This window comes from Diachasma alloeum, unplaced genomic scaffold, assembly GCF_001412515.2.
Source record: "Diachasma alloeum isolate Michigan unplaced genomic scaffold, Dall2.0 Dall_scaffold_00196, whole genome shotgun sequence".
NCBI classification, from domain to species: domain Eukaryota; kingdom Metazoa; phylum Arthropoda; class Insecta; order Hymenoptera; family Braconidae; genus Diachasma; species Diachasma alloeum.
The window spans coordinates 381,281-407,783 of NW_021680361.1; the positions used below are offsets into that span (position 1 = coordinate 381,281).

The 26,503-nt window shown below is 38.2% G+C and overlaps 3 protein-coding genes across 4 annotated transcripts; all 3 read right to left on the minus strand.

The window, feature by feature from the left end:
* Positions 1 to 2,029: 2,029 nt before the first annotated feature.
* On the minus strand, positions 2,030 to 7,925 carry LOC114841729 (cytochrome P450 4C1-like). Of its 2 annotated transcripts, none has more exons than XM_029126826.1 (8): positions 7,708 to 7,925; positions 6,163 to 6,272; positions 5,818 to 6,094; positions 4,092 to 4,197; positions 3,926 to 4,028; positions 3,117 to 3,326; positions 2,788 to 3,025; positions 2,030 to 2,659 (listed from the first exon to the last, which is right to left on the minus strand). In XM_029126826.1, exons 1-8 carry the CDS (start codon positions 7,883 to 7,885, stop codon positions 2,322 to 2,324), a joined length of 1,560 nt encoding a protein of 519 aa, XP_028982659.1. In that variant the 5' UTR covers positions 7,886 to 7,925; the 3' UTR covers positions 2,030 to 2,321. The 2 variants fall into 2 exon arrangements, with proteins under 2 accessions (XP_028982659.1, XP_028982658.1); XM_029126825.1 differs by having other exon boundaries at positions 3,926 to 4,046.
* Positions 7,926 to 9,025: 1,100 nt separating this feature from the next.
* On the minus strand, positions 9,026 to 14,512 carry LOC107048684 (cytochrome P450 4C1). The gene is made up of 11 exons (XM_029126827.1): positions 14,226 to 14,512; positions 13,648 to 13,757; positions 12,777 to 12,867; positions 11,601 to 11,798; positions 11,330 to 11,423; positions 10,885 to 11,099; positions 10,272 to 10,378; positions 10,003 to 10,071; positions 9,744 to 9,915; positions 9,494 to 9,673; positions 9,026 to 9,382 (listed from the first exon to the last, which is right to left on the minus strand). Exons 1-11 carry the CDS (start codon positions 14,392 to 14,394, stop codon positions 9,219 to 9,221), a joined length of 1,569 nt encoding a protein of 522 aa, XP_028982660.1. The 5' UTR covers positions 14,395 to 14,512; the 3' UTR covers positions 9,026 to 9,218.
* Positions 14,513 to 17,448: 2,936 nt separating this feature from the next.
* Positions 17,449 to 23,526, minus strand: LOC107048695 (cytochrome P450 4C1). Its single transcript, XM_015272018.1, has 11 exons — positions 23,259 to 23,526; positions 22,012 to 22,121; positions 21,840 to 21,930; positions 19,866 to 20,063; positions 19,712 to 19,805; positions 19,364 to 19,566; positions 18,941 to 19,047; positions 18,687 to 18,755; positions 18,441 to 18,612; positions 18,178 to 18,357; positions 17,449 to 17,703 (listed from the first exon to the last, which is right to left on the minus strand). Exons 1-11 carry the CDS (start codon positions 23,425 to 23,427, stop codon positions 17,540 to 17,542), a joined length of 1,557 nt encoding a protein of 518 aa, XP_015127504.1. The 5' UTR covers positions 23,428 to 23,526; the 3' UTR covers positions 17,449 to 17,539.
* Positions 23,527 to 26,503: the final 2,977 nt, after the last annotated feature.

The following is a 26,503-nucleotide window of genomic DNA, read 5'->3' on the forward strand; positions in this document are numbered from 1 at the left end:
TCTGCTGGTAGTCTCCTATTTCCATAGAAAAAACGAAAAAAAAAAATTTCTATGATTCCCATGTAGGTTGTTGCCACAGGAAGCTACAGGGACATCCGATTTAGAAGACTGTCCGCCTATGTTGAGTTGCTCATGCCGCCATCATTATTTGCGATCGCAATGTGGATGAGGGAGTCAAGTGGTCTCTAAAAAAACAGTGTTGACAAAAAAATAGGGGAGGATAGGGCGGGTAAAACGGGACAGTCCAATTTTGCACAAAAAAATTAGAAATTTCTTTAAAAAAAAAAGACGTGAAAAACTGACTCGCAATGTTATCCCCACTATGGGCCCCCTATGGGGGCCGAACGTTCGATGTGGAAGGGGATGAATAGCGAGCGCGCGAACAGTGCCGTAGCACCAAGTGCACGTATGAATATGAGTCCTAAATATAAAAATTCTTAAAAGGAATCCATTGGTAGATAGAATGAAATAAATTTATGGAAGAAAAGAAGCAATTTGAAATAGCACATCTCATTGCCGTCAATCTCCAAATCATGAGCAGGACCTCGATTTTCAACAAATGTTTGCGCTGGATAGATCTCAATATTTGAAGACCATTTTCGTTTTAGTTTTTCATGATTTTTTTCTGTCTTTGCTAAAAATTCATCTGGATTCATTTCACAATTTTAAGATATCTTTCTTTGTTTCACGTATTTACCAGGAGTCCCACATACACTTCTCAATGAATTTTTATGCTTTTTTTATTTTTTAGGCACTATTCTTATTCTTTATCACTGGCATTTTTTCTCTTTTATCTCTCATTGTTTGTTGTCTATCTATCAAAACTTCTATTACGTATTACGCGAGAATATGTAGAGGGCCCCAATAGAGTTGCAATGCTTACAACGGTCCTGACGCGACAGGAGTGAGGGAATGGTCACGTGACCGATACGGTTTCGTACGGTTTGCGAGTCAGAGGGTTAACAGTTGAAAATGTGTCTTAACACTCGTGTTTGGTAGTGGCAAAAAAAATCTTTTTCATTGCTCAAGCCCAAAAAGGGCTCTTTTACCGACGGTAGTTAAGCATGAGAAGTAGGTCTTTTTACCGTTGAGCAGTATAAAAGTGAGAAATGCACTACTTAGGAGTGAAAAAGTGAGAAATGCACTCCTTAGGACTGAAAAACGTGTGGCGCCACCCAGCGTTAATGTACCAAAATATAAAACTACATATAAAAACTGATAAATTCAGCCAGTGAATCCCCTTCATTATCTTCAAAATTGTTAAATTTTAAATTTGAAAATACACCTGAAAATTAAAATGAAAAATAAATTATTAAAAAATCTTAATTTTGATAATAATAATATTAGAAATATCATTTCATAGAAAATTTTTTATTGAAACTCTGAAATAAACTACAACGTAAACGCAAGAATAATACTCATAGTTTAAATAATAAAATCTAACAAAACAATCAGTTATGCCCATCTATCTCAACTAAGATCTCGAGATTCACTTATTTTCCTTATTTTCTTTATCAAATACTTTAAAATTTGAGCAATTGTAAAAATTGAGATTGATATTTGGATGGGAACGTAGAAGTTGATTCAACTGTAGATTTGGAGCAGGATCTGGTGAGACATCATGAAGTGGAATTGGTGAGATGTCGTTGATCACAGGTTGGGGAATACGATTACAGAGAGATGATGGTGATTTGTTGGCTTCTCTTGGAGTTGTTGTTCCCCGGCTGTGGCGGGGAAATTTAAATGCATTTGATTTTTTTTTTCTTTTGCAATTTGTTTTTTCTTCAGTGGGGGGGGCTCCGCCCCCCCCAACCCCCCCCGCCGGGGGCTGCGCCCCCTGGACCCCGCTCCACGCCCCCACCCCCAACCCCCACGGGCTTTTCGCAATAAAAAATAGTATACGCCCTTCGGCGGCCTCGTCTCCGACTCACGTACCTCGTGCGCCTGTACTCCACCAGCGTTGAATTCAGCACTCGATGCCGAAGCACGTAATATACTATTAATACATATCCAAAAACCACTTCGCATATCTAAAAAAGAGAAGGCTTTTAGCACTGATTTATTTATCTAGTAAATAAATTTATAAGTGGAGTTATAAATTATGTTTTATTTTTTCGAGGGATAGATAATGTTTGATCTATGATCTATGATCAAACATTATCCATCCCTCGGGGTTTTTCATTTTTTGTCGTGTTGCAACCAACAATATTTATTATTCATTGGTTTCCCCTAGGGATATCATTGGTTGGCCCCCAAGAGTAGTTAGTTTAGAGACCACTTGGCGGCTCCTTCTTCTTCGTTGCGATCGCGAATTGATCGATTTATCTCGGCACAAATTTCACTCGAGCTGCGTGCTGTGGTCGGATAACAAGATCCGGCAACAATGGGATCTCATCAGCAAGATCAACAGGTTCGAGGTAAAAATTATGCAAGAGGTACCCTATGAGGGTCTTCAGCTCCATCAGCGCAAACTTCTGGCCGATGCAGTTGCGTGGTCCAGCGCTGAAGGGAATGTATTGAAAAGGATGTCGACCGATGCAGTTCTCAGGGAGAAATCTGTCCGGATCGAAACGCTCTGGGTCTGGCCAGAAGTTTGGGTCTCTGTGGAGGTCGTATATGTGAAGATGGGCCATCGTTCCTGCGGGAATTGTGAACGTCTCTGTAGAAAGACGAAGACAATAATTATTTTTTATTATTATGGATTCATCTCTGAAAAAATAAGATGTAGGGAAAATTCGTATTTCAACTCTTTTTGTCAATGATTTATCGAAAACAATTTGTATTTACTCAAGTGCAAATCATCATCAAGATTTCTAGAAATAAACGGCACACTCGGATAGAGCCTCAAGCCCTCCTTGATGCACATCTCGAGATAAGGCAAGTGTTGTTGTTCGTGGATTCCCATTTTTCCATCGCGATTCCTCATCACCTCATCCACCTCATTCCTAGCAATGTCTTGACAATCTTTGTGCTCCGCGAGTAGCAGGAGAGTGAAGCAAATTCCCATGGCCGTTGTATCGTGGCCCTGAATAAGATGTAAAAAATCACTGGAATTAGAAAAAAATTGAAGAGAGAAAATCAGGAAATTAAGGTAGAAACAGTTTCTGATCCACAACCTCGAACATAAAAGTGTCAACTTCCTCCCAGATGCCGTTCTCATCGATATTCCTGTGTATTTTCATCGCTGCTATCAAGAGGTCAAGCATAGCAAGTCGCTTTTTTGATGATTGTTGAAAGTCCATTTTTGATATGGAATTGTCTTGCTGGAGCTGCTTCAAGAAAACGCCGTGTGTCTCTTCGTGATACTGCTGACGTTCTCTGATTATCTGATGTATGAGGTGTAGAATAATTGAGAATTAATCGATTTCATTTTCTCGATTTTTTTCCGGGATACACTCGACTCTCCCTAGCTCTCCACTTTCGGGGCTCGAGATTCGAAGAACAGAAAGATAGAGGTTGCCACTTCCCTACGCGCAAGGGGCGTGTCTTACGACAGAGACATTGCTACTATTGGAGCGAGAACGCTGTAGCCATCTCAGGCTGTCTCACATGCGCGCCATCACACGTAGTGGGAGGCGATATTCTCCTCGCGCGGTGATGTCCGAAGAGCTAGAGAAGTGGGGAGCTAAGGAGAGTCGACTGTATGAGCATTTCAATTCCATTTTTTCTGCTCCCAGTGGAAACCTTTTGAACCTCTTGAACCCTTCAGATGGACCCTTTCTTGGGATTCTTCTTCATTTTTTTAATGCTTGTGATTCTATCACAACTCCCCTCATCATTCCCTCATCAACCCTTCGAAGCTCGAACCCCTTTGAACCCTTGTGATAGACCCTCCGTGATTGTCGTTTCAATATTAATGAGAAAATATGCATCTAATCACTCCATAATGATCTCTGCGATAAATTGCTTAGCTGTTGGTACTTACCTTTTTTGAGAATCCACGGATAATACTGAGACATTTGTCGTGAATTCTCCCGGATTTCGTCAGGAAGAATATCAAGTCAAGGTGGAGCCAAGGGCGCAACAGTCTGAAATGAATCATTTTCCTGTGATCTTCGCAATAATTTGAAATGTTGATCTGAGGAAAATACCTGTGGAGGAGTACATGGCCCATCGTTTGTATAGCGTTCCTGTAGGTTTTCTGAAAATTCTCGGAAGATGCCTCCATTCCGACTAGTGAAGTGCCCATGGCGGTTTCTGAGAACATTAACATTCAATTAATTGATTAATTGCGAAAACAAGGTAAGTCAACTTTATGCTGAGTATTCAAGGAATAGCTTGGAATCTCGTGGAGATAGTAACGTCTTTGAGACAGAAACTTGTTTGTACAGAAATATATTTGAGTCGCGAGCTAGATTTAAACAAACTTATATTCGTGTCGCGTTATTCGTCTACGCGACCTAAAAATTCAGGTGGCTATCTTCATTGAATTCGCGAACCATAATGAAGTGATGATCTGCCCTTAGGTCACAACCCATATTTAGATGGTGTCCTATATTCAGATCATTATCTTCATTTACGGGATTGAAAATAGGCCGTGACCCGGATCTTTATGCAGACCTGATGCATCTGGCGATTTATATTCGTGTTGCGACATTTTTTTATGTCGCGTAAATGAGGTACGCGACCTGCATCTCGGTATCTCGCGATCTTCATTTACGCGACATAGATAAATATCGCGACCTTGCGTCCCGTAAAGGAAGATCGCGATACGCGTCGCGAGACATCGCGATACACGTTTATATAAAAAAGTTGCGAGCAGCCCCTGGGTGTCTCGCGATCTTCATTAAATGAAGTTCGCGAGCTACCAAAATGCCGCGTTCTTACATTGAAAACAGTCGCGATCTGCATCTCGGTGTCTCGCGATTTTCATTAAATAAAATTCGCGAGATACCAAAATGCCGCGTTCTTAAGTTGAAAACAGTCGCGATCTGCATCTCGGTGTCTCGCGATCTTCATTTACGCGACATAGATAAATATCGCGACCTTGCGTCCCGTAAAGGAAGATCGCGATACGCGTCGCGAGACATCGCGATACACGTTTATATAAAAAAGTTGCGAGCAGCCCCTGGGTGTCTCGCGATCTTCATTAAATGAAGTTCGCGAGCTACCAAAATGCCGCGTTCTTACATTGAAAACAGTCGCGATCTGCATCTCGGTGTCTCGCGATTTTCATTAAATAAAATTCGCGAGATACCAAAATGCCGCGTTCTTAAGTTGAAAACAGTCGCGATCTGCATCTCGGTGTCTCGCGATCTTCATTTACGCGACATAGATAAATATCGCGACCTTGCGTCCCGTAAAGGAAGATCGCGATACGCGTCGCGAGACATCGCGATACACGTTTATATAAAAAAGTTGCGAGCAGCCCCTGGGTGTCTCGCGATCTTCATTAAATGAAGTTCGCGAGCTACCAAAATGCCGCGTTCTTACATTGAAAACAGTCGCGATCTGCATCTCGGTGTCTCGCGATTTTCATTAAATAAAATTCGCGAGATACCAAAATGCCGCGTTCTTAAGTTGAAAACAGTCGCGATCTGCATCTCGGTGTCTCGCGATCTTCATTTATGGAAATTGCATCTCGGTATATCGCAATCTTTATTTATGGGAATGACACCGAGATGCAGGTCGCGTTCTTATATTGAAAAAAATCGCGGTGTTTCCTGATCTTGATTTACTTGGCATGAAAAAAAATCACTTTCTATATTTACGCAACATAAAAAAGTCCGGACCTGCACCTCGATGTCTCGCGATCATCATTTGCGCGATCCAAAAATAGGTCGCGATCTTTATTATATAAAAAAAAGTCAATCTTACCGCATATCGTGTTCAACGTATACTTAGCGATAAAAGTAACAAGATCAACAGTGGTCTCCCCGCCAACCGATCGAAGATTCTCCACCATACGACGGCCCTCCTGATCAAAGACCTCAACGAATTCTCGTAGTACACTGAAATGAAACGCCGGAGTCAGAATTTTTCGTCTCGTCTGCCATTTTTGGCCTGCACTCGTCAACAATCCCGTGCCGAACCAGGGATGTAGGAATCCGTAGATCTCTCCTTTCGCGATGTGTTTCTGACTCGATAAGAGGAGCTACGAAGAAAGTTTAAGATTACACAAAAGTAAATAACAAAGTATATATAGACAATGTTGATAAATACTTCTGCGTCGTCTGGATGACGAAGGTTGACTGCCACCCACCGTGGTGTTATTATTTTGTAGATTGGATAGTATTCTTCGTTCAGTCGACGCACCACCTTCCATAGCTTAACTGAAGAATGACTTGATAATTGTTATTATAGGGTATTGTGACTAGTAGAAAATTATATGTATGGGATTTCACGCTCTTTCTAGTTGAAAAAAAATTAACTGGAGATAGTGAAAACATTTTTTTGTACAAATTTTATGCAAAAAATTCTGCAAAATTTCTTCATCTTGTCGAATTTCTTTTTCTCGCATTCTTTCAAATTTTTCAAATTTTTCTGTATGTACAATTCTACAATATTGTATCTTTTAATTCGAGTGTTACTCAATCTCCGATGAACTCTGAATTAATTTTTCTCTGATAGTGGAGAATGTTCCAGCAGATAAATTCAACTCGTTATACTGAAACTTTTCCAATCAACAATTTGTCAATAATTTCGTGACCTTTGTCATTATCCCCTCAAAACCAATTGGCGAAATAAAAGTTATTGCCGACGGATAGTAATTTTATCTTGTATATTTTTCCAATGACAGGTCAGATAAACTCCCTAAATCGTTGAGTTGCGCAAAAACAAATGAACAATGACGTTTTTTTAAAATGAGTATAGTAATTGTTGCTAATAAATTATAATTAATATAATATATTATAATAAAACTATTTTTTCATGTTATAATAGTACTATCATCAATTGAAATGTCATCAAAGTTTTGCGTATTATTTCGTTCTGTCAAATAATTCTACATTCAGACCCTCTCAAGACGCGAATTCGTGTTCAGTCCAGGTTTAATCAAGGTTCAGTCAAGGTTTATTCAGGATTTAGCCAGAGTTTAACGCAGGTTCTGTCACAAGTTAGTCGAGACCATGAATCAATATGAACAAGTATTCAGCATAATAGACTTGTACCTGAGTTTAATAGAGATAGAGATTTTGATGTAAAAAGCTCATGACGGTATTCTGTAACTTGATAAGCAATGATGCTGATCTCATCATTTTTCAACTTGATTAAGAAGGCATTGAAATATACTTTCCAAGCTCTGATTTAATTGCTATCACTGATGATTCTTTCAGTAACCATGAGAAAACCGATTTTCTCTTCCCAATCGCATAAACACTGTGCTGTAACTTAACAACGAATTGTGCGACCCCCATTATATTCTGATAGAATCAAGAGGGTATTATCAATTTTTTGAGCCATGACTAATTCCATTTTGATGACAATTTTTTGAGTGATCGTTGAAAACTCAATTTTTTGAAAAATTGCAATTTTTTAGAATCTCTGTGAAAAAAAATAATTTGAATTGGCGTCAATGAATATTATCCCACCATATTATCCGAGATGAATAAAACAAACAAATACAAATTCGGCAAACAATTAAGGAAAAGAACATTTCCCCTGTCGTCGTGTGACATTTCCTGTTGGCCACGTCCTCCCCTTCATTAATTTTTCACCCTCCAAAAATACAAATTTATTATCTCGAGAACAAATGACAATAATCATCACCTGGACTGACAACAAACTCAAGCGTATTTCCAATGAAAGGCGCAACCGACGGTGGTCCAGGAATGACACTGATGATTCTATTAATCCGCCACCTCTGTATCAAAAACTTCACCAATCTGATTACTCGTGGAATTAGTAATGGGATAAAGGCAATGGCTAGAAGTATCAATGTAGCCATTCTCAATGGAACGATTACAGCGGCAACTTGTTGCCCTTGCACTCAGACACCAACTGGTTCACTTTTTACAGACGAGCGAAATGTTGAACATTTTTATGAGTGAGAAATCTCCCCGCTGATATGGGAAATGCGCGGTCGTGATCTCCGATGGAGGAGCGAAGAAAAATATATTGTCATGCTCATCAGTTTTTGCAGTTGCATCTGCCGCATTGAATCTTTATCATTTAAGAAAGATAGTGTCGTTAGCTTGATGAATTGATGAACTCATAAATGCTTCATCTTCAATATTGGACATGCTTCAGATGCATATTCCGTACATTCTTCTCGTTTCTTATTTAAGGTTGCAGCATCCCCTTTACCCCACCCCCCGCTATTTCCAATCATCTAGATATGGCGGATAATGTTGGATGAAGACCTGCACTTGTTGTTATTTATTCCACACACAAAAGAATGAAAAAATCCCGGAAAACGAAGTCAAGCGACAATTCTAGATTATTATTCTATTTTTCAATTGCACTTTCGTTATGATCTGATGAGAATTGGCGAATTATGAAGGTCGGAACGAGCTGGCGGTCGGCTATTTAATCATCGCGCCGGGAAGCAGATAGTCTTTTCAGATTTGGGCGCCCTCACCATGTACGGCGACACTATCTGAAAAGATTATTTGTCTCCCGGCACGACGTGGTTTTTCCTTCTGTCTCGAATTCCCTACAAACTCCTTGCATTTCCTCGAATTTTCTGGAAACTCCTTGAATTCTCTCGAACTTTCTCGAAATTTCAAGAAACTTCTCGAATTACCTCGAAATGTCTAGAATTTTCTAGAAATCCGATAGATGGCGCTGCACATACGGACCGTTTCCCAAAATGACCCCCCGTATTGAAACCATAGACGTATCCACGTCAGAAATAGAATAATAATGTAGAATTGTCGCTTGACTTCGTTTTCCGGGATTTATTCATTCTTTTATGTGTGGAATAAATAACAACAAGTGCAGGTATTCATCCACCATTATCCGCCATATCTAGATGATTGAAAATAGCGCGGGGAGGGATTTAAAAAATACTCCTGAGTTACAAATAATTTCACTCAGGTTATTCTAAAATTTGGTTTATTGTTGTTTTGAAATAAAAAATATAATATTTGATAGATTTAATTTATTTGGATATTAAATACGAGTTTCAAAGAATTTTCCAATTGACAGATTTCATCCTTTAATCGGAGGGATGAACTTTTTGTTTAAGTGACCCAATCATGGCATGACAAAGCAATCGTTTCGCAAAAATTTTTATTCTATTGAAATAATCGAACTGTTCAATGCGATTTCATGATAATTCATTTAGTTATGGGAACTAGCTTCACGTGCATTGGTTCGCTACATCTCATGATGAAATCCATGATGAAGCGCTTATCACCAATTACATCCACTGGTTCGAGATAGAAATTCGAAATGAGCCCCGCTATGACGACTTTCAGTTCCAGCATTGCAAATTTTTTGCCTGAAAATCAATCGATTGGATATCTCGATTAGTGATATTATAACGAATGCCCTCCAATTATAATACCAGAAGAATGTCAGGAGCACACAATTACAAGATTACGTGTATTACCAATACAATCCCTCGGTCCAATACTGAAGGGCAAATACGAATAAGGATGTCTGCCTTTAGATCCTTCCGGTGAAAATCTATCAGGATTGAAGACATTTGGCTCAGACCAGAAATGAGGATCTCGATGTGCATCGTATAGGTGAATGGCGACCTCAGTTCCTCGAGGGAGGAAATGATTTTCTAAAGTGATACGATTGTCGTTAGAATGTCATTGAAATGAGGAATTGAAATGAGCGTGTGAGGAAAATACTTAGTTGCACGTCCTCCGACAGCTTTCGCCCTATGAGAGGAGTCACACCATACAGACGCATGGCCTCTTTGATGCATTGTTGCAAGTATTTCATCTTCTGAACTTCTTTCATTGTGATTTTTTCCACTGGAGTTCCGTTCAAAACTTCATTGATCTCTTTCCGACATTTTTCCTTCCGAGAACATCAATTTTTGGATATAAGAAATGAATATGTGAAGCAAATCAATTAATTGACTCGTTCCGGATTGAGCTAGTTTACCTGGATGTCTCTATGTTCTGCAAGAACTAATGTTGCGAAACTCAGTGCTGTGGATGTAGTATCATAACCCTTAAAAGTAAGGATTTAGATGGATTAGTTTGAAGTTGGAACCAAAGAATACGTGTGAAGAATTAGCATCTCCATAATTTGTTGTAAAAACGATCTTTCGTCGTAAAATATCCGTTTTTTAACATATTCCATTCATTCGTACAGGATTCATACTTGATCTAAGCTATTTCATCCCTCTCTATAGAAAATATTTTACTCACAGCAGCCACGAACATATCAACTTCCTCTTGGATACCCTGATCGTCGATGCCGGAAGTCTTCCATGTGGCGATAAGAAGATCGAGTAGCGCAAGTTTCCCATGATTTCCTGTGAATAATTGTGATAATGACATATCTGAGTACATCTGATCACTTCTTCTTTAAGAGCCTGACTGGCTCTCAGCTTGGAAGAATCAATCCCTCATTCTAAGCTGTCTCTAGCTTTTCGTAACCCCACGCTTCTGGATTGACTGGATTTACTCGTGACGCTACTGCGCAGGCTACTGCGCCGTTGACGCATGCGCCCTACGGTCAGCGTCCTGTGCAGTGCGCTGCGTGTAGGGTAATGTCCGCGCTTGCAGGAAATTTGGCAAATAGAAATTTTTTTTCTTTCAAACTCATTCATTTGAATTTTAATTTCAACTACGACTAGCCACAATGATGTTAACATCGCGATTTAACGTCTACTGTGAACTTCGTGATTTCTCAACGATGCCTCAACGATTGTGGTTTCCACCGTCTCCCTCCTTGAGACAAGTCTAAATTTCAATTTCAACTTAACCAGATCTTTGCACTAGGGCGGATGTAACCAATGGACTAAAAAAAAATTCGTACTTCTCTTGCCGTTGATAGCGGTATCATCGGTTTCTCTTCCTGTTTTTTTCGATGGTTCATTCAAAAATTGCCATCCGTTCATGCGGTGGTAATTTTTTCTTGCTTCAATTATCTTCTTTGAAAATGTATGGATTTTTCCTAGGGCCTTTGCTTGCTCTTTGCTCTTCTTTGTTAATGAGAAAATCCAGTCGTTCGCCAACCAGGGTCTCGTCAATCTGCAATGAATGGCATGGAAGAAAACACCTCAACCCATTGAGGAACCAAAATTTTCGCGATTTCGCGGAGACGAAAGTTTTTTTGGTTTTCAAAAATTAATAATTGTGGACAAGAGAACCATTCTAAATCTCAACACGAGAGGGTCAAATGGTATGGAGAGATTACCTCTTGAACCGCCTCTCTCCTTCGTTGGATCATCACAATTATGAATGATACATAAGGAAAATACCTGAATTGGAATATTCCTGCAAGTGCGCGGATCGCATTGAGGTAGTCGTATTGCTCTCGATCTTTGTCATCCAGAACTATTCCCATTGCTGTTTCTAAAAATAAAGAAATTTCACGATTCCTATTGCTTAGAAATGGAAAAAAATAATTGTTGAACAAAACAGAACGATGAGGTGAATGTATTAACATGTAGACTTCATGAAAATACAATTATCATTTGAATCCACGTTTGCTTTTCCTTGCTGACTGCTAATTACTTCAAGAGTAGTTACCACATATGATGTTGAACGAGAGTCTCGAAAAAATCGGTTCAACTTCCTTGACAACTTCTCCGCCTTGTACATTTGCCTCAACTTTCAGAGTCGCCAGGAGTCTAGAAGTTTGCTCAACAAATGTCTCCACGAATTCCTCGAGAAGATTGTAGGTAAACGCGTGATTCACCATCTTCCTTCGGTCTTGCCATTTTTTTCCTAGAAATTGTTGATCGTCAGTTCGATGGCTCCTAAAGGTAACTACATAAGTCAGAAAACATTTCCAAAACCACTTGTCTCAAATTACGCACGAAAGTACCACGAATCGAATAACCATAGTTTAATATGAGAATTCAGCGCTTGAAACTATCAAAAACCTTTATCAAAAGTCCACAAATTTTGCACTGTAAAGACCTCAAAACTTCCTTACGGTTTTTTCATATTTAAAGTGGTAAATATAGTGAAATTTTTCCGACAATCACATCCTGTCATCAAATTCTTCATGATCAGAAACAGGAAGAAATTTTCAAGTTGATGGTTGTGGAGAAAATCGGGTGAGCGGTATTACCCGCTGAGCGGTACAGGCACACCCTCCCCTAATTACTAAATTGATTGAATATTCGCAATGCCATAAGAGGTTTGGTTTTCTGACCACTGACGATCGGTATGAAATATTCCCCAAACAAAGAAGTATATGAAGATATCCATATTAACTCTATCCGAGGAATTAAAATCAAAATGATGAAGACATCGAGCGCATTAGACGGTATTCAATCGGAGTTACTAAGTTATGTATCTTTGAATTTTCTCTGAGATACTTGGTTTCTGTCATCTTCTCTGACATACAAAGTTTCAGTCAATATTCTTGAGATACCTGAGTCTGAAAATGTTTTCTGAGGTACGTAGTTTCCTCTAGGAGCCATCGAATTGGCTGTAATATTTGTTTGTTTTTTGGAGAAAAAAATAGTTTTTCACATGTGTATTTGGAAATCGGAGTATTCAAATACAATTTTATGCTAAGTCACCAGAATTTTTCAATCTTCCCCTCATCGAGACTATGTCACGTCAATAGCTCTTGAATTATCTCAATTTCCTTGTAATACGTGATCTCGAATGGTGCACTCTGATTGCTCAGAATAAATGATACAGAAAATAATCACTGTAATTACAATATTGTGATGATGAATAGACCAATACCTTTACTTATCAACAGACCCTCCTTTACCCAGGGTCGCAGGAGATCTGAGTGTTGAGTTTTTTCAATATTTATGGGGCTGGACAGTATAATCTTCAAACAGCAAGTCATGAAACACAAGTTAGTTGGATGAAGTATTTTATAAAGTAATCTACGTTGAATATCAAATGTCTTTATTATATATATCAGAGGTATATTATTATTATTATTTCATTTTTTGTACTCGTTCATGAGATCGCTGAACAATCCTCGAGGGTTCCAATTTCACCGCGAAGACCGCCCAGCGAAATGAGCGATACAAAGTTTTTCCAATCGTTCTACGATTAGAAAAAATTGAAAATAAAATATATTCAGGAGGATCCCCAACTTGTATGCCGGCTCAAAATACTTGTTTTGATTATAAGAACTACTGACAAAAAAATGAAACAAATCACAAGTGCCATAATTTTTTAAAATTCAACTTTTTCAACTTTTTTTTCGAAAATTCGTTATTATGAACATCCAAAGATTGAAACAAATTTTTTACTAAAATTATTCTTATAGGCAGTAAAAAATAGAAAATTTTGACACTTAATAAATCAATATCGGATGGATAGAACTCAAGTTATTGAAAAAAAACGGAAAAGCGAGAAAAAAATCATATTTCCAAATTGGGCAGCTGACAAAATTTGAGAGAGAGTTTTTCAATCCCCTCAATCGTAGAAAAAATCGCCATCAATTTCCAAGAGAGTGAGAGTCAACGGTTTTTTTCATTTGGCGTGGAATACCTCATATATTCTTCATACGATAAGCTAAGCTGTGCCGTAAAAAAGGGTAACAAAAAACGTTACATTTTTTTATTGTGAAGGGAAGGGAATAAAATTCAGAATTCACCTGGATATCATCCGGATGCCGAATATTCACCAGAGGTCGGTGCAAAATCCAGTATTTATACGTAGGATAAAACTCCTTTCCAAATTTTCGCAAGCGGAGAAATATTTCGTCTGAAATTTTAGGACGAAGAAGCACAACAAAGTAAAATTATTATCTCGCAGGAAATAACTTTGCCTAATTGAGAAACAAAATAAATGGGGCTCATGATGGGAGAAAAATGATTAAGAAAGTGAAAAATTGCTTTCGTTACAGCATAGTCAATATATTTTTGCTCATCAGGCAATTTGCTTCCGAATGGGATTTCTATGACCATGTATTTCACATTGTTAGAATTTTTTCCCTTTTCCTGAATATTGGTTTCAAAATAAATTTTTTCGACAGATGATGCAATCAATCTCATCATCGAACTCGGTCAAGATGGCATTGGGAAGAATATTTTAAATTAAAATTGAATACATTCATAAGAACGGAAATTTCTGATGTGACGAATACAATGTTTCAATTCGGAAGCAAAATTATAAAAAAAAACTATTTAATCACTTTGAAAATACGTTTGATGATAATAACGAAAAATTTACCATATGGCACTGCAAAATCCAGAAGGTTACCAATGATGGGGAATCCCCTGGGTCCCGGAATTTCAGCGACCCTTCGACCTATTCGACTGCGATGCAGACAAAAATCAATTACCAACAGAATCGCCGTTAGAGCCAATCCAAATGTCAAGATACAAGAAAATAAATCCATCTTTTGATGATTTAAACTTTCAGCAGCGATGATTTTGCGTAGCAGTGATGAACTAATTGAAGCAGAGCTCGTAATGCAATCATTGATTACTTCAGAATGAGAGCAACCATTTTTTTTCACATTTTATTTATTATATACCTCGAATTAATGCAACGCATCATGGAGATTATTATTGTAATTACAGAAGAATGATGAACACTTGACGTTATGAATTCCATTTGGAAATAAATTGCTAATTTATTAGCAAAAATGTATTGACTATGTTGCGACGAAAGTAACTTTCCACTTATTTAAAATTTGTCTCGCACCCCCGAAGAAGTTTAGTATGAGACGAATACCTCCTGTTTGTCGGCCTATGACGCAATTTTTCTTGTCGTGGCCACTAAAAAAGCGTGGGAATTATGCTTTGAAGTTGATAGCAGTGCTATCAACTTCGCGGCCACCTTTCACTTTACTCATTCTGATATCAGACTCATTTGCCTGAAGTAGACAGAAAATAAATATTAATGAATAAGATAAGAACGTTAAGGACGTTGGCATGCTCTGGCGGTTAATCCTGCCTTCAAATTGTTCCAGAACAATTGGAGTTGGTTGAATACCACCCAAAAGTTAGTCCCTATGGATTTCCGGAAGAAATGGTAAATGACTCAATTTATTGCATTCTCATAAGTTGAGTTCTTCTATCCTCATATCGATAACTCCTGAAGGAAACTACGTAACTTAGAAAACATTTCCAAAACCATTTGTCTCAAGATATTTGTCAAAGTGCTACAAATGGTCAAAGACCATTTGTCAAAGCCATAAGACGTTTGATCTTCTGACAACAGACTGGTATGAAATATTTCCCAAGCAAAGAGGTATATGAAAATATCCACAGAAACTCTATCCGAAGAATTAAAATAAAAATGATAAAGGTATCCAGCGACTTAGACGGTATTTAATCGGAGTTACTGAATTACGTATTTTTAAATTTCCTCTGAGATACTTGAGTTCGGAAATATTTTCTGAGTTACGTAGTTTTCTCTAGGAGCCATCGATATGTTGTTGACGAAGGCAACAATAACTATTCGAGTCAAATAAGAACACATTTACTTCATTCATATAGCCGATAAATTATTTTGTAACTAACAATTCTATGGTGGACCAGTGAGTAATGTCACTGGTCAGAAATGGACTGAACAAGGAACCGTCAATTCACCTATTTTATTCAACTTATACACTAGTGATTTAATGAATCTCTTTGACCTTAATAATTCTGCAGACAAAAAAGCACCAGCTTTCGCCGACGCCTTACTAATTTACTGCTTGGGAGAAAAAGTAACCGAAGTTCAAACAAACCTTCAAGACATCTACAACAAAATTAACAATTATTATTACAATTGTTAACTGTTCACTCCCAGCATCAGTTCAGCGAGCACTAACGTTCGTAAAAACTGGAAAAACTTCAAACTTAATGAAAAACGAGATGGATCTGGCATCGATATTCCTCATCAAAATGTTGTTAGATATTTAGGTATTTATTTTGACAATAAGTTAAACTTTAAAAAACATGTACAAACTCAACTAAACAAAGCGAACAACGCTTTTAAAGCTTGTTTAAAATTATTCAAAAATAAACACCTACATATAAGAATTAAAATAATATGCTACCAAGCACTAGTTAGGCCCATACTTACTTATGGATGCCCTATATCGTTCACAATAAACAACCGACAAATGGAGCTTTCATTAAACATTCAAAAATACAAGATTCATTACTACTTATTTATATAAATATTCCTGAGATGCGAAGCGTGTAAAGCCCGGATGTATTCTCCTCTTCCCTCTTTATTATTTAATCTACGTTTTCTCATGTTTTTTCCGTAGACTATAAAAACAACAATGTTATTAACAATATGCAAAACATTTGGCTAAATAAACGTATTTTTAAAAAAAAGTGAGTAATGTCAAGGACTAGCAACTCGAAGGTTCCAGGATCGAATCCCGACGAGTCCATTTTTTTACTCATCATTATCAGAAGTTATCGGCCTCTGTACGAAGGATCAGCCGAAGAATGTAAATTAAATAATAAAAAAAAGAATGTCTTAATGAATTTTTTCAACTGTTAGGAATAAGTATTGGGTATTTCACGGGTGCCAATTATCAGTCGACGCTTGGCAAGCAATATCGGCCCAACATTATCAAACCAATAGCTAGTCAAGACTGGGCTATAACCGGTCGAGGATCGGCACCCAAAAGTCGGCAGATCGGTTCCTTGTACTAGTCCAATCTTGGCCCGTTTAATTTTTCGTCCCCGGGTAGTTAGGATTTTTTTCAATAGCTGAGGAATATTATAAACATTCTTTACGATTTTGCTGTCCATTTGCGTCAGTAACTCCCTGGTAATTTATCAACAATCATTGTCTGCATTGGCGGCAAATTGCTCGCAATTTATCGGCAAAAGGCTATTGGGGTATCTTCTTGTGTGAAACTGCTGCCGGCAGGCATGAATGTAGAGATCTACTGTACCCATTTAGTCAATATGATAGATGGGCACAATAGGAACTTGCATTATCGACCGGCGGTACGACTGGGGGTTTTCCATGGTTTCCCTTGCAATCCTAGCCTGAATAAGGTGCAAGTTGGGTAAAGAGTAAGACGGCTCATGGTAACGCAGATATGGGTGGGAAAATATGTAAATATGTGTGAAATTATGCCATGTATCTAAAATTGATTTTAGGATCCGCATCTTGATTACGTACATATATTCGTTTCAACTCGATGCATTTTTCTCACTCCATAAATTATATTCACAGCCATGTATAAATTTGCATTGAAAATGTCCTTACTCGTATATTTTTCACCCATTTCAAACCCCATCACTAGTTGAAATGAATGATAAAACAATTATTCACCTCAATAAATAAATGTGTAAAGGAATGGATGAAAATCAATATTTAATAGTTAGAGGTGGAGATTTACGGCATGAGGGAGCGGCAAAAGAGGCATCTTTTATATAGAGAGCATTCAAAAAATTATTGACTTCCCGAATAATGTACCTTATGTACCATTTGCTGCATAGAAAAATTACTGGAAAGTTTCATTTATTTGGACGATCATTTTCCATTTATCACTATGGACAATCACATTACAATTTGATGATAATTTATTTAACAATTGGAACAAATTTCACGTGCATTGGATCACGAAATCTGACGAGTAAATCCGTGAAAAAGTGTGCATCACGAAGTGACTCCACGGGTTCAAAGTAGAAATTGGTGAGAAGTAGGGCCAAAATAGTTCTCATTTCCAGCATGGCAAATTTGGCCCCTAAAATGAGAGAAAACAGTGACAAAAATAACAACATATCATTTAATGTGACAAACGTAGGTAGCTAACAGTGTCAGCCAGCTTTACCTCAACACTGGCAGTCAACATTACCCCAACATTGGTAGCCAACATTGCCCCAACGTCAGCAGCCAATATTACCTTGACGTAAAAATTTTTGACCTTCCCCTGACTATTGGTTAATGATGAATGAACATTGTGCTAACATTGGCGGCCAACATTGTGCCAACGTTGGTAGTTAACATTGACCTAACGTTGACAGTCAAGATTACCCCAACGTTAAAATGTTTTACCATTCCCTGAATATTGGTGAATGTTGAGAATGAACATTGTGCTAAAGTTGACAGCCAACATTACCCCAACGTTGAATTTTTATATTTTATAAATGAAAAATTATTTTTGAAAACGGGCGAGAATAATGTCAGGGGCATACAATCAGAAGATTAAGATCATTACCAACACAATCCCTGGGTCCAAGACCGAAGGGTAGGAAGGAATAAGGATGTCTGCCTTTAGATCTCTCCGGTGAAAATCTATCAGGATCGAAGACATTTGGATTAGGCCAGAAATTAGGATCTCGATGAACATCGTATATGTGAATATTAACCTCAGTGCCTCGAGGAAGGAAATAATCCTCTGAAATAATACAATTATCATTGATCATTGAACTACTAAGACTCATTATAATACATCATTTTAATTGATGGCTAGGATTATACTTAGTTTCGTGTCCTCGAGTATCTTTCGACCTATTAGAGGAGCCACAGTATACAGTCGCATGGACTCTTTGATGCACTGTTGTAGGTAATGCATGCTCTTGACTTCACTAATGGTAATTTTCCGCGGTGGAATTCCGTTTAATACTTCATTGACTTCTTCCCGACATTTGTCCTGTCGGGAAAATCAATGTTTGAATATGAGAAGCAAATCAATCAATTGACTCCACGTCTATTAGATCAGCTTACCTGGACGTCCTTATGCGCTGCAAGAGCTAATGCTATAAAACTCAGTGCTGCGCCTGTAGTATCATGACCCTTAAAAATGAGAATATCAATTTATTACACTGACGCTACAAATGGAGCAGTATTACGAAGCTTGGAATCTCTATGATTTCCGTGGTTGAAACAATTTTTATCAAAACATTTTTTTTCAATTCCCTTGCGAGTCCATCTTTCATCTAAGCTGTTTAAACCCTCTGCATTTAAAATCTTTTACTCACAGCAGCCACGAACATATCAACTTCTTCGTGAATGCCCTCATCATCAATTGCGGAGGCTTTCCATGCAGCGATCAAAAGGTCGAGAAGCGCAAGTCTTTGACGGTTTTCTGCGAATAATTGTGATAATGAGATATCTGAGTAGTTAGTAGTACTTGGGGCCTTAAAAAAATCCGTTGCCCCTCAACTTTCCGTGTTCCTAGGCCCTGAGATTGAGTGAATTCACTCGTGAGACTACTGCGCAGTCTACTGCGTCGATTGCACAAGCACACTACGGTGAGCGCCCTGCGCAGTACGCTAACTCCAGAACAATTCCCCCAATCGAATGGATTTGGAAATGGAATGTATTTTCCTCCCAAATCCATTGAGTGGCGAGGTTTTTCCACTGGGGCCGATTTAATCAATCGAATCAAAACTTTTCCGTACTTCCCGTGTCGTCGAATCCTTTTCGTGCATTTCCCGCCGATAATCCATCCAAATATTTCCAGCCGTTCAGTTCATGGTAATCTTTTCTCACTTGAATAATCTTCTCTGAAAATCCGTGTATTACTTTTACATCCTGTTGTAGCTTTTGTCCCATTTTAGTGAGTGAGAAAACTCGATCATTCGATAACCAGGGTCTCATGAATCTGAAATGAATAAGATGACTCAGTAGAGCTGTAGTCAAACTATTTGTGTTTTCATAATCCATGCATGATATTTGAGGAAAATCTCTTAATCTAAGATTCATGGCCGAATTACTGACGACAATGAAATGATGGATGAAGAAAATACCTGTACTGATAAGTTTGTGCAGCTACGAGGATCGCATTGATGTAGGCGTATTGATCTCGATCTTTGTCATCCAGAGATATTCCCATTATCGTTTCTACAAGTACAGAAATTGTGAGACTTCTGCCGCTGAAAATAATTCAAAATTACTAATCACCACATATGATGTTGAGTGAGAGCCTCGAGAACATCTTCTCAACATCCTTGACAGCATGTCCGCCCTGTGCACTTGCCTCAGCTTTAAGCGAGTTCAAAAGACGATTAGTTTGCTCTGCAAAAGTCCCCACATATTCCTGGAGGAGACTGTTGACGAATGCGAAGTTCAACATCTTCCTTCGGCTGCGCCATTTGTCACCTGAAAATGGTCGATTATCAATGGGCTGTAATATAACATCTCTTTTAATTTGCAATGAATTTTTGAAAATAACTGCATTCTAATGGTCAACATAAATAAGCAGAAAATAATAGGTGTAATTATAATTTCATAATCAACCTTTTTGTCGTCATCTGATCTCTCGTATTCTCTCACTACATCTGTCAGAATACGACAATGAATTTAGTTTGACATTCGCTCTACAAAAAAAGGTTATCACGAAAATTTCTTTATCTCTCTTAGATTCAGAAATATTTCTCGATAATTCCGCGATGAACTAAGTCGACTTGAATCGTTTTATCGCGTCGCTACTGAACTGCTTGATATCTGAATATTTTTTTTTAACGTCGCCTTACTTATACCTACTTTACGTAAGTTTATCAGCGATGGGAGTTGTCGATGGGTTTTCAGCAGGACACGTACCCTAGTGGAAAAACATAAGGTGGAGGCGTAACATGCCTGATCAGAATTTCGCATCGGACTTGATCAGTTTCTGATCGAAACCTGAACAGAATTTCCACTCGGGTATGAGTCAATTTCAGAATGAAATTCGTAAGTGTCCTTGTAGCTCAGATGCACCCGTAAGAGCACCCGACCCGACATTGGGAGGTCCCGGGTTCGATTCCCGGCTAGGAAGTTACTAATTTTTTCTCTCAAAAAATTAAATTTAATTAATGCCTAATGATGGTAGGTGGAGAACCCCTAGTGGAAAAACATAAGGTGGAGGCGTAACATGCCTGATCAGAATTTCGGATCGGACTTGATCAGTTTCTGATCGAGACCTGAACAGAATTTCCACTCGGGTACCCTGGAGCGGAGGTGCTCGTATCAATCCGTAAGGATTGATACCATCGTAGCCCCGGTCCTAGCTCCCTATCTATCACTGCGGCCGTGGCCGACTTTGTGCGCTGTACCGTATTCACTCCTCGTCACTGAAGAGACATGGGAAACTAGAGAAAACCCATGTCGGTACAGTCGGTTACTCTATTAGCAACCTCCCGCTCGCCCAGAGCCGAGATAGGCCGAGCCCTGATAAGCAGAGCCCGGCCCAGGTAGGCCCTTAACCCCTTCACAGTAGTTAAGGGCCCTGCCAGCCGAGATCCGAACCCCAGCCACTCAGTGGAACCCCCCGAGTGGAAATTAAAATCAGGATAGAATAAGAGACTGACCAGTAAAAACGGAATGTGATCAGTTTTGGATCAGAAATGGAACGCTTGTTTGGATCCATGCCTGGTTAAAATTCTAGGCTCCGATCTTTCTGAACAGTAGCGGATCCGATACGGATCTAGTCGAGATTTGACTGATCAGAATAGGATCACAATTCACCTCGCCGCATTGGATCCAGATATTCCATTCAGAATCTCATCAGATCCTGATTCGAAAGTCTAATCAATAAATTGTGTTCAGTATTGAACCTGAAACTGATCTAGATCCAAGCTAACTGAGTGAAATTTCTACTCGGGCCCTAACCCCTGTGATCAGAAGTTAAAATTCCACCCCGGCTGGGATTCGAACCCACGACCGTCGAGTCGTCAAGTCAAACTTACAATTTAACGACCGCGATCACTGGACGTCGGTATATCTAAATACCAAAATCTATTTTTCAATATGAAGTTCCACTTTCGTAGCGCGTAGGTACTACACACACTCAAATTTCTGGCCCTATAGGTTATTTCATTAATGATGTCATCATAATGGTTATTATCAAGTAATAATCTGACCGAAATAATCAGAGTAATCATAATTTCATGGAGATACCTTCGCTTATCAACAGGCCACCTTTGAACCAGGGTTTCAGGAGGCGGAAATGTGAAGATTTTTCAATTCCTCTGGGATTAGATAGTACCGCCTGTGAAAATAAAATTATGAGAAAAATAATTGATTCAAATTCCTAGCAGATGAAGTAGAATTTTTTAAATTAAATATCAACCTCAAGATCATCCGGGTGCCGAATATTCACCACCGGCCGATGTAAAATCCAGTATTTATATGTGGGATAAAATTGTTCACTGAGTTTTCTCATTTTCAGAAACATTTCGTCTGAAATTTCACCACGAAAATTTAAGATAATATCTGACTTTTATTTTGCAGAACATCATTTTTTCCTTATAGACTCCCGCTATTGTCGCACTCATGGGGAAATAGGGGAGTGAATTCGGAGAATGCGACTGTATTCCGCTACCCCCACTACGCGCTCACGCGGGGCGAGATTTCTGAGAACTGTGAGTCATAAAATAAAAGTACTGAGGATTTAATTTTCGTTTTATTGCATTTAACGCTTTATCAAGTAATTTTAATCATGACGTTAACATTTCAATATACGTTTAATCAACTTTTTTTCTATAATCAACCGATTTTTTTTATCTAGAAACTTTTGTTCTTATCAAAGTAGTTTTGGTTTTTCGTGGAGAGAACATAAATCATCTATATAATGAGTTGAGAGTGGATCACTGTTGAGTGATCTCAACTCATATAAATTATTAATTTTCTCTCCACTATTTATCACTGCAAAATACTTGTTTAAGATGTAAGATTCACCTAAATTCTCTTTTCTTCAACTTTTTTGTCGGCAATCATGCTTTTACTTTCTTTATTCTGACTCATGATCTAATTCAAGTCATCCCAACAAAACGAAAACCTTTCTCCACGACAGTCTAGCAGGAACTGGATTTCATGATAGAAAATTCATATTTAGAGTATTTTATTTTTCGGTTTTCCTGGAATTGAGAGACAACGGCTCTTTGAAGAGAACACTGGAATGTTTAGTTCGGGGCCCGTGGGTAGTAGAGTGGGGAAAGCGGCCGAGTGACGAAAAATCAATGTGAGGGGAAATGCGAATATAACGGGAATCTACTGTCCAACAGTTTACGTCGATTTAGTCCTTAGCTGAGTTTTCGAGGAATATCTCAGAATTTAAGAGAGATAACGAAATTTTCATCATAACCTTTTTTGTAGTCCTCGATTTGCTCTACCAAAACGGTTATCACCAAAATTTTGCTATTTCCCTTAGATTTTGAGATATTTACTGACAACTGGCCGTCGACTTGAACCGTTTCACGGCTTTGCTAAAAAATGATTGATTTGAATGAAATGCATTTTATTTGATTCAAATAAACAATTCTACTGAGTGCAAGATCACCTCGATGATACTTCTGATGATGATAATTCAAAATTTACCGCTTTCGACCATGAAATCCAGAAGATTGCCGATGATGGGATATCCTTTGGGTCCAGGAATCTTATCGACATATTGACCTATTCGAGTGCGATGCAGACATACATTTATTAACACCAGAATCGCCACTGGAATCAATACCAATAACACGATACAAGAGAATAAATCCATGTCTGATTGGGAAAACTATTCAGCACTGGCGATTTTCCAACATCAATGATGACTAGATTCACTTGACAAGGAGAACGGAATGAGAGTAATAGTTTCTCAGAATAGTCTACACTTGGTTTTATTCGACGTCCTGTGAAGATTAGTATTATAATTGAGAATGAGTGGTGTATTCATGGAATTCAAACTGATAGGTACTTTACTTTTACGAGTATGCTTATATGTCGCTATCGCGCGATATCTGATAATGATGATCATTAAGTGGACGTCTAAATTTCATGAAGAAATGTAGCGAATTCGCTGGGAAATTCTGTTGGATTTCTACTGAACTTCTATTGAACGATTTCGCAGCTTCTCTAGGGGAGGGTATGCCTGTACCGCCCACCTAAGGGGAAATGCCAGTTTTATATTCTATATTTCAACTTGAGTATAAAAAACTTATTTGTGAGACTTCTTTAAATATTGAACTCGTTATTCTCGAAGTGTGGACGCCTAATTCTCCTTAGAATCCACAAAATTGATTGAAAATAAAAGAGCGGTACTACCCGCCGTCGAATAATACCGCTCGGCACGATTCCAATGCCGCTCATAGGGTTTTGCGTGTATCGCTCGCGCCGCAACCTAACCTGTACCCGAGTGCTGTCGAGCAACTACGTGGCCGATCCTATGAGCGGTATTACCCTCTCCGCTCGGCGTTAACAAAATTGTTGATAATTATTGACATGAATGGAGTTTTGAGTTCGAATTGGTCTCAAATTACGCGTGAAAGTACCACGAATCGAATAACCAGTTTAATATGAGAATTCAGCGTTTGAAACTATCAAAAACCTTAATTAAAAGTCCACAAATTTTGCACTGTAAAGACCTCAAAACATCGTTACGTGTTTTTCATATTTAAAGTGGTAAATAAAGTGAAATTTTTTAGACAATCACATCCTATCACTAAATTCTTCATGATCAGGAACAGGAAGAAATTTTCAAGTTGATAGTTGTGGAGAAAATCGGGTGAGCGATACAGGCCCACCCTCCCCTACTAGATTCATATCCCGAGTCGAATAATTGGACCTGACAAGTTCTACTTAGGTCTTTCCGTTCAGAACTGGATAGGTCTTGGGAAGCCTCTTCCCAAGTGCTTCCGAGACCTTTCTACCTCTGGTTATGTCCCATTTCAGCACTTGTTAGGTGTAAGCAGGACTTGCATTCAGACTTTCCAAATCCTTGCCGGTCCCCGTAATTCTATGGGCCTATATTAAATCTGCGTTCATATCCCTGTTTACTCATGCGTTATTGAAATAAAAAATGCAATTATTGTTTTTTTTTTAATCTCGAAAATCGACATTTCACGGGTGAATTAACTTCCTTCACGGAGGTCATTTTCAATTCGCACACTGATTCTCAAGTCGCGAACTTCACACGTCGTGATACTCTGCATTTGGAGTACATCGTAATAGGTGTATCTCCGCAAATTATGCATTTTTCAACTTATTGTAAAACAAAGAATTGAACTATAATAAATAAATTTAAACAATTAATGTTTAATGTTTCGTTCCCCAGAACAGGTTAACTGTATCCTTATACGGGTATCCTCACGTATGAATCGAAAACGACATCCGTCAACAAAATTGATTCACATGTGGATCTAGGATTCGTTTGCGAAAACTTTCCTTCCTCAACGCGATACGTGAACGGAACCACTTCCGTTCACAAATGCGCTCACCTTAAACTCGAGAATAGTACCCCAGCCTATAGATTCGATGGTCTCGAGTGCAAGTCTCCTGCTGCCAACTTTTTTTTCTCTTTTTTCTCTTTTTAGTACTTTTCTGCGCGCGCAGAAATTCTGATTTTTAGTGTTCTTTTGTTAATTTTGGTTATAAAATATTCTGAACAAATGTCATTGTTCTTGCAAAAAGTGTATTTATCAATATGTCACAGGTGGACGAAGTTTCATGACATTGGCAGCATTTTTACGTTCATGATGTGAATATTTCTCCATTTGCCATGAGAACACGGGTTAAATTGCGTTTATATAAATAATTTATTTTATTTGAACCGTTCTCTGTAGCAATCTGAAGCTTTGCACAGGGCTACGGAATATATCGATAAATGTACTCAAAAATTTTCATCAAATTGGCTACATTTTTTCAACTCGCCGATTCATCGTTAAGGAGGAGATTGGGAAAATATTTTGCAGTTTGTAAGGAATCTGCTGCAAATATTCGTCGATGGGATGTGGAGTCATTTGGAACCTTGATTTCTGAACGACAACATCCGAGACATATGACATTCATTTCCAACTGATTATGGGATCGTGATTTTCTTAATACATTCTCCGACCTAGCCGTGAACACTTTCATTCTCTTTCAGAAATACTCATTAGAAATGATTATCATGTGTTATATATTGAGAAAAGTCAAATGTATTCAATAGATTACGGGTCTAAATAGTACGGAACCATTATATTACGGTATAAAAAATATTCCGCAATAATAGGCATGATTAGGATTCGTTTGGCGTCTCGATTTACCATATGTTTTCTATACCATTTTTCGCCAGGATTACGGGAAAAATAATGAAAAAATTCCATCTCCATTACTTCTCTTAAATTACGGAGATTTTTCGCAGACAACGGGAGTTTACATAGCGTTCCACATCTTGTAACGTTACAGGATATTGTTGGATAGATTTAAGAAAGGTCAGGGGATAATGGAGAAATAATTACGACTTTCATTAAATTGTGTTATGACATTAAATTGTGTAAATTATGTTATGACAACGAGGGTTTGCAGTTGTTTGTTTATACTTTTGTTTGCAATTTTTGTTTTCCATAACCTGATGAAACTAAAATAATTTAGCGAAATGTCGCACTATGACAATTTAATCATCGTCGTGATTATTTCGCCAATATCCCCTGACCTTTCTTAAATTAATTAATATCACGGAGATGAGAACAATAATTGATTATTGGATAGGATCTTGGAGTAGATAGGAGGGGAACCAGAATAATTCTCAATATTAGTTCACAAAAAAAATTGACTGAAAAAATTGGGGAGTTCAGATCGGAATTTAGTCTGGTTAGTAC

What these genes read in the sequence shown, in the direction of transcription:
- LOC114841729 (XM_029126825.1), bottom strand. Translation starts at nt 7,885, where the DNA reads ATGGCTACATTGATACTTCTAGCCATTGCCTTTATCCCATTACTAATT. An exon ending in GGCCATGTACTCCTCCACAG is followed by an intron (nt 4,047 to 4,091) that starts GTATTTTCCTCA and finishes CGAAGATCACAG; the next exon opens with GAAAATGATTCATTTCAGAC. An exon ending in TGATGATGATTTGCACTTGA is followed by an intron (nt 2,660 to 2,787) that starts GTAAATACAAAT and finishes GTCTTTCTACAG; the next exon opens with AGACGTTCACAATTCCCGCA.
- LOC107048695 (XM_015272018.1), bottom strand. Translation starts at nt 23,427, where the DNA reads ATGGATTTATTCTCTTGTATCGTGTTATTGGTATTGATTCCAGTGGCG. An exon ending in GGATTTCATGGTCGAAAGCG is followed by an intron (nt 22,122 to 23,258) that starts GTAAATTTTGAA and finishes GTGAAATTTCAG; the next exon opens with ACGAAATGTTTCTGAAAATG. An exon ending in ACTCGAGGACACGAAACTAA is followed by an intron (nt 18,358 to 18,440) that starts GTATAATCCTAG and finishes GTATTATTTCAG; the next exon opens with AGGATTATTTCCTTCCTCGA.
- LOC107048684 (XM_029126827.1), bottom strand. Translation starts at nt 14,394, where the DNA reads ATGGATTTATTTTCTTGTATCTTGACATTTGGATTGGCTCTAACGGCG. An exon ending in CTCGTTCAACATCATATGTG is followed by an intron (nt 11,424 to 11,600) that starts GTAACTACTCTT and finishes CTTTATTTTTAG; the next exon opens with AAACAGCAATGGGAATAGTT. An exon ending in GTCGGAGGACGTGCAACTAA is followed by an intron (nt 9,674 to 9,743) that starts GTATTTTCCTCA and finishes GTATCACTTTAG; the next exon opens with AAAATCATTTCCTCCCTCGA.